This window comes from Heterodontus francisci, chromosome 15 (genome assembly GCF_036365525.1).
Source record: "Heterodontus francisci isolate sHetFra1 chromosome 15, sHetFra1.hap1, whole genome shotgun sequence".
In the NCBI taxonomy this organism is placed as follows: Eukaryota; Metazoa; Chordata; class Chondrichthyes; order Heterodontiformes; family Heterodontidae; genus Heterodontus; species Heterodontus francisci.
The window spans coordinates 98164444-98177529 of NC_090385.1; the positions used below are offsets into that span (position 1 = coordinate 98164444).

General features: G+C 47.6%; 1 protein-coding gene across 3 annotated transcripts in view; it reads left to right on the forward strand.

Moving 5' to 3' along the window:
• Window positions 1-13086, forward strand: part of btk (Bruton agammaglobulinemia tyrosine kinase) — a 738635-nt gene that overhangs the window by 653709 nt on the left and 71840 nt on the right. For all 3 annotated transcript variants that reach the window (XM_068047893.1, XM_068047894.1, XM_068047895.1), the window contains exon 12: window positions 2242-2316. In XM_068047893.1, the coding sequence (XP_067903994.1) occupies window positions 2242-2316 (75 nt within the window). The remainder of the gene's footprint in view (window positions 1-2241; window positions 2317-13086) is intronic.

Consider the following 13086-nt stretch of genomic DNA (forward strand, 5'->3'; position numbering starts at 1 on the left):
AGAGCAGGACAGGCTGCTGAAGAGAGAGGAGGGGGAGAAGGGCTCTCAGTAGGAGGACATATCCACCTTTATTCTTCAGGGAGCAGTTCACCTACCTGAACCTCAGCGAAGAACAATGTTTGAGACGCCTGCACCTCAGTAAAGATGTCCTCACTGAAATCTGCTGCTTGCTGCAGTGACAACGACAACCTCAGCAGGGCAAGGACAGCATTGCCAGTGGCTGCGAAGGTGATGTGTCCATAAATCTTTGTGTCTGGCTCGTTCCGGGCTGGAACAGATGATATTTGCAACATCTGGACATTTGGCATCCACTGTTCCATAAGGGAGATCACTGAGACTCTGTACGCAAAGAGAGCTGAATACATTTCATTTTCTCTTACCAGAGGGAAGCAGCCAGAGCAAGCTCATGGCTTCTTGCAAATTGCAGCCTTTCTCACAATGCAGGGTTCCATTAACTGCACATAGATTGCTTTGTGGGCATTGTCTGTTACCTCTGCCATATACTGGAACTGAAAGGGATTCCACACCCTCAACATCCAGCTGGTGTGTGGCCATAGGCAGCGAATCATACAGGCCCAAGCCCAGTATCCTGGCAGCAGTCATGATGCCTTCCAGCTGCATTCGTTTGCTGTGCCACCACATATCTGAGCCACCACAGCAAACCAAAGAGTGGCTACTGGGTGATGAGGGCTATCCACTGACGACATAGCTGATGACTCTGGTGCACAACCCATGCACATGTACACAGCATGTATACAAAGAAAGCCATGCTACCACATGAAATGTAATATAGCAAACCATTGTCAGGCTGAAACGATGCTTCCACTGCCTGGACTGCTCTGGTGGAACCCTGACGTACTCAGCAGAGCACGTCTCGAGATTTATCATGGTCTGCTGCATGCTGCACAATCTCACCACCTTGAGGGATCAGCCCTTGCTACCAGCTACACGGTGACCAGCTGAGAAATTGGAGCATGAGGACCGAGGCAACCCCTTTCTGTTTGGGATGTCTGTGAAGAACTCATTCAAGTTCAGTACCAGTAACTGCAAACCCAATTCCCTATTCGCCAACAGTCCCACACATTACCTTGGCCACTGTACAAAAATAAAAACATTCCAAACCAAAAGTATAAATGAAACCATGCCATATTGCATACTAAAGTCAACTAATCACCCTTGGGCATTCCCTTACTGCCTGTATTCCATGTTCTAGTGGTCTTACTCAGTGCAGTGCAGCATGGCTGGGGAAAGGCTGCTGACCTTCCGTGGGGGAGACTCCGGATGGCCTTGGAAAGTGATATTGAGAAGCTCGGATCCTAGAAATCCCAGCAGGAGGACGAATGCTGTCATCTTGAGGAAGGACAACGGGCTCATGCTCCATGTAGCCACTGCCACTGCCCCAGGGTGGTGCCTCAGTAAGCTGGACTGTTGTGAGAGCCTGCAAGGCCCTTTGCATGCTGCAATTCACAGCCATAATGGCAGCAGTCTGAGCTTGCATGAGTACAATCTGAGCTTCCACTACAGTACTCAGAGGTTGAGTGGCTACTGCTTGTGCTGCAATGGAAGTTGAGATATTGGCCATCAGACGCTGCATCATGGCTGTGTCCACAAGTGTGTGAATGGGGTTGGCTTCCACTTCCACGTCAGACAGGATGGGCTCCAAGCTCTGCACAAAGCCCTGTGCCAAGTTGGTGCTGGACTCTTCCATGCTTCTTGCCATTGACAGCAGGCTTTCTGCAGGCTTCTCAATGTACCAAGCATTTCATTATGTACACCCATCATCCATCTGCAGCCTGCCCCTGTGAAGTACCCATCTGAGTCCTTGACAGCAGAACCCATGTGCAACCTCACCCCCTGGCAGACTGGCACCTGCACATTCCTTGCCCCCTGCCCAGGAGATGTGCACTTCGATGGGGCAGCATACAGAAGGACGCTGCTCCAGTCACAGTGCACCTCCTCTTTAGGCAGTATGGGCTGCCTTTAACTGGTGCTAGCCACTCACAACTTTGGCCTCCCACTGATATGTCCAGCCAATGAAGAGTGTGGTTAGCTCTGACTGGACACAGGGATCATTCAAATGAGCAGGCAGCCCTAAGCTGGCAAGCTGCCTGTGTTGCAATCAACTGGTGTTGGGTAATTGTACATTGCGAACCCCATGTTTATTTTCAGTGGCTAGCCAATTTAGCCCCAGTGCATCTCACAGTATTTTATTAACAGATTGCCTTTGCTGATCCATTGCAGGGCTTGTTACCAGGTTACGACACCCGGTGTCACAGCAGAGCAGGAAAGCCCCATTGACAGCTGGATTTGGTTACGGTAGGATTTTTGTTATTGTATAATTTGGTTATAATAGAATTTGGTTACAGTATTACATAGAATTACAAAGATTGTATGGCACAGAAACATGTCATTCAACCCAACCAGTTCATGCCAGCTTTTATGCTCCACATGAACCTCCTCCCATCCTTCCTCAACTAACTCTCTCATCCTAACCCTCTATTCCCTTCTCCCTCATATGCTTATCTAGCTTCCCATAAAATCCATCTATACTATTTATCATCACTCTCTGGGTAAAAACATTTCTTCTGAATTCCCTATTTGATTTCTTCTGACTATCTTTATATTGATGGCCTCTAGTTAAGCTCTTCACCACAAGTAAAAACATTTTCTCTGTGTCCACTCGATCAAAACCTTTCATAATTTTAAAGACCTCTATTAGATCACTCCCCAACATTCTCTTTTCAAAAGAAAAGAGACCCAGCCTGTTCAGCCTTTCCTTGTAGTTCTGGTGTCAGCCTCATAAATCTTTTTGTACCCTCTCCAGTGCTTCTATGTCTTTTTTATAACATGACCAGAATTATACGCAGTATCCCAAGTAAGGTCTAACCAGATTCGATAAACATTTAGCATAACATCTCTACTTTTCAATTCTATCGCTCCAGAAAGAAACCTGAGTGCTTGGTTTGCTTTTTTATGGCCTTATTAACCTGTGCTGCTGTTTTTAGTGATTTGTGTATTTGAACTCCCAGATCCCTTTGCTCCTCCATCCAATTTAATTTCTTATTTTCCAAGTTATATGACCTCCTTATTCTTATCGAAATGTAATATCACTTCTCTATGTTGAAATTCACTTGCTAATTGTATGCCCATTCTACAAGTACAATTAACTTATAGTACAATTTAGTTACAGTTGGATCTGGTTTTGGCAGGATTTGTTAGCTGCTGTGTCTGTATTTCAGTAAATACTAAGGTGGCAGAATGTTAATTAAGATGCAGCTCGAGCCACTGCCTGGATCTTCGAGCCAGAGCTTTATCAGAGTAAAATTCAAATGGTTTCATAGAATATAAATGAGCTGAATCCCATTGCTGTCTCTCATACAGTAGCTCTATCCTTTTTATTTTCCTTTATCGATCTTCAGGATCCTCTCCCCTTCCCACCATTTACTTTGCTTCCAGGCCTCTGTCAGGCCCAGTCTAACTGAACAAGTGATGAAAGATGGAACAGGTCAGAGAGAAGCAGGCTGCTCCCAGTGGTTGAGGGGTCAAAGACGAGGAGCCATAGATTAAATGTAAGAAGGCAGGAGAAACGTCTTCACACGCAGAGTTGAGAGGCTGTAGATTTCACTAGCATGGTTAGTGGTTGAGACAGAACATGTGATCCCGATGTTAATGGGGAGGGAGCAGGGAGGCAGTTTTAAGGTTTTAATTTTTAATTTGGAAAAAGACCCGTTTATTCCTACCCTTTGTTTCCTGTCTGCCAACCAATTTTCTATCCATCGCAATACACTACCCCTAATCCCATGCGCTTTAATTTTACACGCTAATCTCTTATGTGGGACCACCGCACAGTCATTGTGGAGACGAAGTCCTGCCTTCACATTGAGGATACCCTCCTTCGTGTTGTGTGGCACTACCACCGTGCTAAATGGGATAGATTTCGAACAGATCTAGCAATGCAAAACTGGGCATCCATGAGGTGCTGTGGGCCATCAGCAGCAGCAGAATTGTACTTGACCACAATCTGTAACTCATGGCCTGGCATATCCCCCACTCGACCATTACCATTAAGCCAGGAGACCAACCCTGCTTCAATGAAGAGTGCAGGAGGGCATGCCAGGAGCAACACCAGGCATATCTCAAAATGAGGTGTCAACCAGGTGAAGCTACAACACAGGACTATCTGCATGCCAAACTACATAAGCAGCATGCGATAGACAGAGCTAAGCGATCCCTCAACCAACGGATCAGATCTAAACTCTGCAGTCCTGCCACATCCAGCCGTGAATGGTGGTGGACAATTAAACAACTAACAGGAGGAGGTGGCTCCACAAATATCCCCATCCTCAATGATGGGGGAGCCCAGCACATCAGTGCAAAAGATAAGGCTGAAGCATTTGCAACACTCTTCAGCCAGAAGTGCCGAGTTGATGATCCATCTCGGCCTCCTCCTGAAGTCCCCAGCATTACAGATGCCAGACTTCAGCCAATTCAATTCACTCCGCATGATATCAAGAAACGACTGAAGGCACTGGATACTGCAAAGGCTATGGGCCCTGACAATATTCCGGCAATAGTACTGAAGACTTGTGCTCCAGAACTTGCCGCGCCCCTAGCCAAGCTGTTCCAGTACAGCTACAACACTGGCATCTACCCTGCAATGTGGAAAATTGCCCAGGTATGTCCTGTCATTAGTGAACCGGATGGGTTTTTACAACAATCGACAATGGTTTCATGGCCGTCATTAGACTAGCTTTTTAATTCCAGATTTGTTAAGTAAATTCAAATTTGACCTTCTGCTGTGGTGGGATTCGAACCCATGTCTCCAAAGAAATACCCTGGGTCTCTGGATGACTAGTCCAGAGATAATACTCCACCGCCTCCCCTTCACTCAGCTGAACTCAAGAGGTGAGGTGAGAGTGACTGCTCTTGACATCAAGGCAGCATTTGACCGAGTATGGCATCAAGGAGCCCGAGCAAAACTGAAGTCAATGGGAATCAGGGGGAAAACTCTCCGCTGGCTGGAGTCATACCTAGCGCAAAGGAAGATGGTTGTGGTTGTTGGAGGTCAATCATCTGAGCTCCAGGACATCACTGCAGGAGTTCCTCAGGGTAGTGTCCTAGGCTCAACCATCTTCAGCTGCTTCATCAATGACCTTCCTTCAATCATAAGGTCAGAAGTGGAAATGTTCGCTGATGATTGCACAATGTTCAGCACCATTCATGACTCTTCAGATACTGAAGCAGTCCGTGTAGAAATGCAGCAAGGCCTGGACAATATCCAGGCTTGGGCTGATAAGTGGCAAGTAACATTCATGCCACACATGTGCCAGGCAGTGACCATCTCCAACAAGAGAGAATCTAACCATCTCCCCTTGACATTCAATGGCATTACCATCGTTGAATCCCCCACTATCAACATCCTAGGGGCTACCATTGACCAGAAACTGAACTGGAGTAGCCATATAAATACCGTGGCTACAAGAGCAGGTCAGAGGCTAGGAATCCTGTGGCGAGCAACTCACCTCCTGACTCCCCAAAGCCTGTCCACCTTCTACAAGGCACAAGTGGGCGGCACAGTGGCGCAGTGGTTAGCACCGCAGCCTCACAGCTCCAGCGACCCGGGTTCAATTCTGGGTACTGCCTGTGCGGAGTTTGCAAATTCTCCCTGTGACCGCGTGGGTTTTCGCCGGGTGCTCCGGTTTCCTCCCACAGCCAAAGACTTGCAGGTGATAGGTTAATTGTCCATTGTAAATTGCTCCTAGTATAGGTAGGGGAATTGAGTAAAGGCAGGGATGGGGTAGGAATATAGGATTAGTATAAATGGGTGGTTGATAGTCAGCGCAGACTTGGTGGGCTGAAGGGCCTGTTTCAGTGCTGTATCAGTAAATAATAAATAAATATAGTTAGGAGTGTGATGGAATACTGTTCACTTGCCTGGATGGGTGCAGCTCCAACAACACTCAAGAAGCTCGACACCATCCAAGACAAAGTAGCCGCTTGATAGGCACCCCATCCACAAACATTCACTCCCTCCACCACCGACGCACAGTGGCAGCAGTGTGTACCATCTACAAGATGCACTGCAGCAATGTACCAAGGTTCCTTAGACAGCACCTTCCAAACCCGTGACCTCTACCAACTAGAACAACAAGGGCAGCAGATGCATGGGAACAGCTGCTGGCCTTTCCGTGTGCTGGGGGGGGGGGGGGGGGGGTTGCCATGGCAGTCGGGCACAGGGTGCTCGATTAAGGGCCGCCCCCGCCTCCCAACCCACCCTCGGGACCCAAGACACCCCCCCACCCCCTAAACAACTACCCTTGCCTCGCCAGTATGACCAATCTCCCCCGACGAAGCAACCCCAACATACATTAAATCCCGGCTTCATGGCATCCTGCTTGGTCAGCTGGGCTGTAGTCCCAGAAGTGGCCACCACTCCCGGTGGTGCCAATGGGACTAAGAGCTGCCGGCCCGCTGATTGGCTGGAAGCTCGCTGAAGCGGGACCTCCTCCCTCAAGCGGGTGGAAGTCCTGCCTCGGGGCAATTAAAGCCCGGGATCCTTAAAATTCAGGTCGGATTCCCGGGCTAGGCGGAAGTGGGTTCGCCACCGACTTTTACATTGGTGGGGAAGTCCCGTCTGCCTCTGGTAAAATCCAGCTCAATGGGTATTCTTTCAAAGCTGGTCAATTCCACAATTCGGCCGGTGAGAACCGGTTAGTTGAGCTCACACCTCTCGTTGTTTATCAAAATTTTGCAGTGACTAGGAGCAAGGTCTTTGCTAGCCCAGTGACACATAGAACAGCATTTTAATTGCCAAGGGCGGGGGGAGTGGTGGCTTCAGGTGCTGGTAGGTGGTGGGTGCGGTTAAACCACAAAAAGTGGCATAGGGTTGGGATCCTGTCATGATACTGCCCACTTCCTGGTTTATCTTAGATGGGTTTGCAGATGAGCGGAGAACTCCTGTGGAGCTGTCAGGTATGTAATTAAAATATGGAAATGGGCAAATAACTGAGGAGTTAACCCAGGAGTCTGGCTGTAACAGCCAGCACACGGCTTTCCCAACCTGTGAGGAACTCTCCAGGGTTAACACAGTGAACAATGAAACTGACAGGCTGGGAAGCCTTTAAAGAGTGAAATTGCAAAGCTTGTGGCCAGCCTCAGTGAATGGCTTGCCCTTACAGGATTTGTTCTGAGTGCCTGATTTCACTGCTATGAGGGCCATTTCCAACTTCTTGGAAATACTTTCACCTACCTTGGAGTTTACTCACTTTCATCTCAACCTCCCTGCTGTCGGCCTTCACTGCAGCATGGGAGCAACTTAAGCAGCAGTAGCCTGGAGCTCTGATAAAGAGCAACAGGAGCAGCCACACCAGCAGCACTAGCACCAGGAGCCACACAAACAGCAGCAGCACCAACAACACCGGGGGTAGCAACAACACCAATAGTAGCTGCCTTCTCCATGATGACGTTCCACTTCGCAGAATAGAGATGGACACAGAGCTCGCACTTGAAGGTGACAATACTCCCAGCACAGGATCTACAGAGAGAGCATCAGCTTCCTCGACATGATGGAGCAACAGTGCCTCAGGAGACTCAGGCTTTTGCGTCTGGTCATTGCTGACATCTGCAGCCTCCTAGAACAAGACCTCTTCGCAGGTGGGCATGCATTACCAGGTCACCACAGCCCTGAATTTCTTCACCTCCAGCTCCTTCCAGGGATCTGCTGGTGACATCTTCATGATTTCACAATCAACTGCTCACATGAGTATCTCCCAGGTCACCACTCCTCATTTTCCAAGGCTGCTATTTATGCCCATTTTGCCATGAATGAGGTCAGTCAGACACAGAGGGCTGTCAGTTTTGCTGCAAAGGCTAGGTTCCCACAGATGCAGAGAGTCATTGACAGCACACATGGAGCATTCAAGGCACTCACAGGTAAATCTGGAGTATTTATCAATTGTAATGAATTCCAGTCCCTCAATGTCCAGATAGTTTGTGACATTTGGAAGATGATCATGCATGTCAATGTTAGATATCCAGGGAACTTCCATGATTCATTCATTCTGTGGCAATCACATCTGCAGCAGGTTTTCGCTCCTGCACACCGCCTCAGCGGCTGGCTCCTTGGAAACCTTGGGGACATGGCTAATGACTCCTGTAAAGAACCCTACCAGTGATCCAGAAGAGAGATACAACAGGAGCCACCCGATCACAAGGACAATAATAGAGCAAGCCATAGAGTTGCTCAAGATGTACTTCAGGTGCCTCGACAGATCTGGAGCATGTCCCACCAAGAGTCTCCAGAATGATAGTCTGCTCTGCCCTTCACAACATTGCACTGCAGAGAAGAGTGGTGCTGCAGGAAGAGGAAGGTGCAGAACAATTGGCATCCTCTGAGGAGAAGGAGGAGGAGAAGAAAAAAGTGGAGGTGTAAGAGAAGGGTGGCCAGGGTTCCTGCAGCCACTCACCTTGCTGCCAGAGAAGCTCTCAACAGCCTCATACAGACATGCTTTACTTGATCTGAGTATGTGAGGGCATCTGAGAGTGCGATCGGAAACCCTGTACCCACCACCCCCCCAGCCATCACATTCACACCCTTTCCTGCTCATAAAGGCTGATCATATCATTCACCTGAAGGCCAATGTCCAGGGGGAATAGGGGATGTAACAAAGCAGAGGCCAGGAGAGTGAGGAGTTCATATAAAGAGTTTCGTTCATTCAAATTAACATTAACAAAACTCCTTGAACATTGTTGCATGCACCCAATTGAATCCTCTTGCACAACAATTATGTCTTTCTCACCTGCTTCTTCATATTCCCAAGTGGTGCTACTCCTGTGGCTTCAGTAGAGCTCGAGGCAGGCTGCTCGTTCCTCTGCTCTGACAGCTGAGATACATGTGGCCGACGTCCTCTAGATTTTAGAAGCCCTTGAGGGCCCTTCAAAAGACTGTCCCACCTGCACCTACACAGGGGCAGACTCGGCCATCGGGGCAGGAGGCAGCATGTGGGGCTATGTCTGAGGGGGGATGGGGGAGAAGGATGAGAAGAGTCGCCACTTCCATGTACAACAGCAAAATATTGGAAATCTGACATAAAAACAGAAAATGCTGGAAACACTCAGCAGGTCGGGCAGCATCTGTAGAGAGAGAAGCAGAGTTAACATTTCAGATCAGTGACCAGGATGGTCTGAGGTCTCTCTGCTGCTTCCTTGAACAGAGGCCCAGCCAGTCCCCATCCACCACCACCCTCTGTCACCTGGCTGAACTTGTTCTCACATTGAACAACTTCTCCTTCAACTCCACTCACTTCCTCCAAATAACAGGTGTTTCTATGGGTACCCACATGGGTCATAGCTGTGCCTGTCTTTTTGTGGGATATGTAGAACATTCTTTATTCCAGTCCTACTCAGGCTCCCTCCCTCATCTCCTCTTCCAGTACATTGCTAACTGTATCAGTGCCGCTTCCTGCTCTTACCCTGAACAGGAAGATTTCATCAACTCTGCTTCCAACTTTCATCCTCCTCTCACCTCCATCTCTGGCGCTTCCCTTCCTTGACTTCTCTGTCTCCATTTCTGGGGATAGGCTATCAACCAATATTCACTATAAGCCCATTGACTCCCGCAGCTTCCTGGACTACACTTCCTCACACCCCACTTCCTGTAAGGACTCTATTCCATTCTGCCAGTTTCTCCATCTCTGTCGCATCTGTTTGGACAATGCAACATTCCATTCTAGTGTTTCTGATATGTCTTCCTTTTCCTCAATCCAGGATTCCCCTACTCTGTGGCTGACAGAGCCCTCGACCGTGCTCATTCTATTTCATGCACTTCTGCTGTCACTCATTCCCCTCCCTCCAAGAATCATGATGTGGTTTCCCTTGTCCTCACCTTCCACCCCACCAGTCTTCGTATTTAATGGATCATCCTCCGCCATTTCCACCACCTCCAGCGTGAGTCCACCTCCGAACTCATCTTTCCCTCCCCTCCCCTTTCAGCATTCTGAAGGGAGCATTCCCTCCATGTCACCCTGATCCACTCCTCAGTCACCCCCAACACCCCCTCCCGTTCCTATTACACCTTACCATGCAAACACAGGAGATGCAACACCTGCCCTTTTACCTCCTCCCTTCTCATTGTCCAAAGCCCCAAACACTCCTTCCAGGTGAAACAGCAATTTACATGTACTTCATTCCATGTAGTATACTATATTTGTTGCTCACAATGTGGTCTCCTCCACACTGGGGAGACCAAATGCAGACTGGGTGACCGCTTTGCAAGACACCTTTGTTGAGTCCACAAGCATGACCCTGAACTTCTGGTCGCCTATCATTTCAATTCCCTACCTTGTCCCACTCAGACTTCTCTGTTCTCGGCCTCCTGCAGTTTTCCAATGAAGTTCAACGCATACTCAGGGAACAGTAACTTATCTGTCAGTGAGGCACTTTACAGCCTTCTGGACTCAACATTTTTGTTCAACAAATTAAGATCATAACCTCTGCCCCAATTTTGTTTTTTTTGCTGGTTTGTTTTTTCTCTCGTTTCTCTCATTTCCTTTTATTTTGCATTTGGATAGCTGCTATCCTGCCATTTACACCTCCTCTAGACACATCTTTTCACAGAATCACAGAATGGTTACAGCACAGAAGGAGGCCATTCAGCCCACCATTTCTGTGCTGGCTCTCTGAAAGAACAATTTATCTAGGGCCACTCTCCCCACCTTCTCTCCGTAGCCCTGCACATTCTTCCTTTTCAGATAACAATCCAATTCCCTCTTGAATGCCTTGATTGAACCTGCCTCCACCACACGCGTAGGCAGTGCATTCTAGATCCCAACCACTCGCTGTGTGGAAAACTTTTCCTCATGTCACTTTTGCTTCTTTTGCCAATTACCTTAAATCTGTGCCCTCTTGTTCTCGATCCTTCCACCAATGGGAACAGCTTTTCCCTCTCTACTCTGTCCAGACACCTCATAATTTTGAACACCTCTATCAAATCTCCTCTCAACCTTCTCTTATCCAAGGAAAATAGTCCCAACTTCTCCAATATATCTACATAACTGATGTTCCTCATTCCTGGAGTCATTCTCATGAATCATTTCTGTACTCTCTCCAATGCCTTCACATCTTTTCTAAAGTATGGTGCCCAGAACTGGACACAATACTTCAGTTGAGGCAGAACTCAGTGTTTTATACAAGTTCAACATAACTTCCTTGCTTTTGTATTCTATGCCCCTATTAATAAAGCCCAGGATACTGTATGCTTTATTAACCACTCTCTCAACCGGTCCTGCCACCTTCAGTAATTTATATAAATATACACCAGGCCCCTCTGCTCCTGCATCCCCTTTAGAATTGTACCCTTTGTTATTTTGTCTCTCCACATTCTTCCCACCAAGATGAATCACTTCACACTTGTCTGCATTAAATTTCATCTGCCACTTGCCCGCCCATTCCACCAACCTGTCTATGTCTTTCTGAAGTTTTACACAGTCCTTCTCACAGTACACAATGTTTCCAAGTTTCATTTCATCCACACATTTTGAAATTGTGCCTGTACACCAAGGTCTACGTCATTAACATATATCAGGAACAGCAAGGGGGAACTCCACTACAAACCTTCCCCCAGTCTGAGAAACATCCATTAACCACTACTCTCCGTTTCCTGTCACTCAGCCAATTTTGTATCCATGTTGCTACTGTCCCTTTTATTCCATGACCTATAACTTTGCTCAACAAGTCTGTGTGGCACTTTGTCAAATGCTTTTTGGAAGTCCATGTACACCACATCAACAGCATTACTCTGATCAACCTTTTCTGTTTCCTCATTGGAAAATTCCAGCAAGTTAGTGAAACACGATTTGTCCTTCACAAATCCATGCTGGCTTTCCCTAATTAACCCGCATTTGCCCAAGTGACTATTTGATCCCCACCACCAAGGTTAAACTGACTGAATAAGGGTGTAACATTTACAATTCTCCAGTCCTCTGGCACCACCCCTGAATCTAAGGAAGACTGGAAAATTATGGCCAGTTCCTCTGCAATTTCCACTCTCACTTCCCTCGGTCTCCTTGGATGCATCTCATCCGATCCTAGTGACTTATTCACTTAACGTACAGACAGCTTATCCAATACCGCCTCCTTATCAATTTTAAATCCTTCAAGCGTCTGAATTACCTCCTTTTTCACCATTACCTGGGTAGCATCTTCTTCCTTGGTAAAGACAGATGCAAATTATATATTTAATACCTCAGCTATGCCCCTGCCTCTGCGAAATCCCCTTTTTGGTCCCTAATTGGCCCCACTCCTCCTTTTATCACCCTTTTACTATTTGTATGCCTATAGAAGACATTTGGATTCCCTTTTATGTTAGCTGCTAGTCTCTTTTCATATTCTCTCTTTGCTTCTCTTATTTGCTTTTTGCTTCTAATATTCAGCCTGGTTCTCCATTGTACTATCCACCTGACATCTATCATCTTTTTCTTCTTCATCTTAATCTCTAGCTCTTTTGTCATCCAGGGAGCTCTAGATTTGTTTGCCCTACCTTTCCCCTTCGTGGGAATATGCCCATGTCTGTGGGCGCCCTCTATCTCTCCATGGCTGATGCCTAATGTCTGTGCCACCCTGTCAATCTCCAGGACATCCTCCTCCAATGCAGCCAGGCTGGCTGTAGCAGCAGGCTCACCACCACCCCCCCCCCCCCCCCCCCCCCGGTTCCCTGCCTCTCCCTGGAGCTGTTCACTCTCCTCCTGCAATGAGAGAAAGCAGAGAATTATAAGTGTGAGAATGTGCAGAGAGGATGGAATGAGAGCATTTGTGGAGGGTGATTGTGAGGGATGGGTGCGAGATGGCAATAGGAGGAGGGTTAGTGGCTTTTTAGATTGAGATTTGAGGAGGTGCCAGAAGAGAAAGGAATGTATGTAACTACAAGGTGTGTCTGTCAGAGGAATGCTGTGCAGGAGAATGTTCAAGAAGTCAGAGAGTGATAGATGCCACCTGAAAGTTGCACAGCACTCACCTTTTCCTAACCTAATGAGAGAATTAAACCTTTTCTGACACTGAATCAAGGTCCTGGGCACCACACTCCTGCTGTTG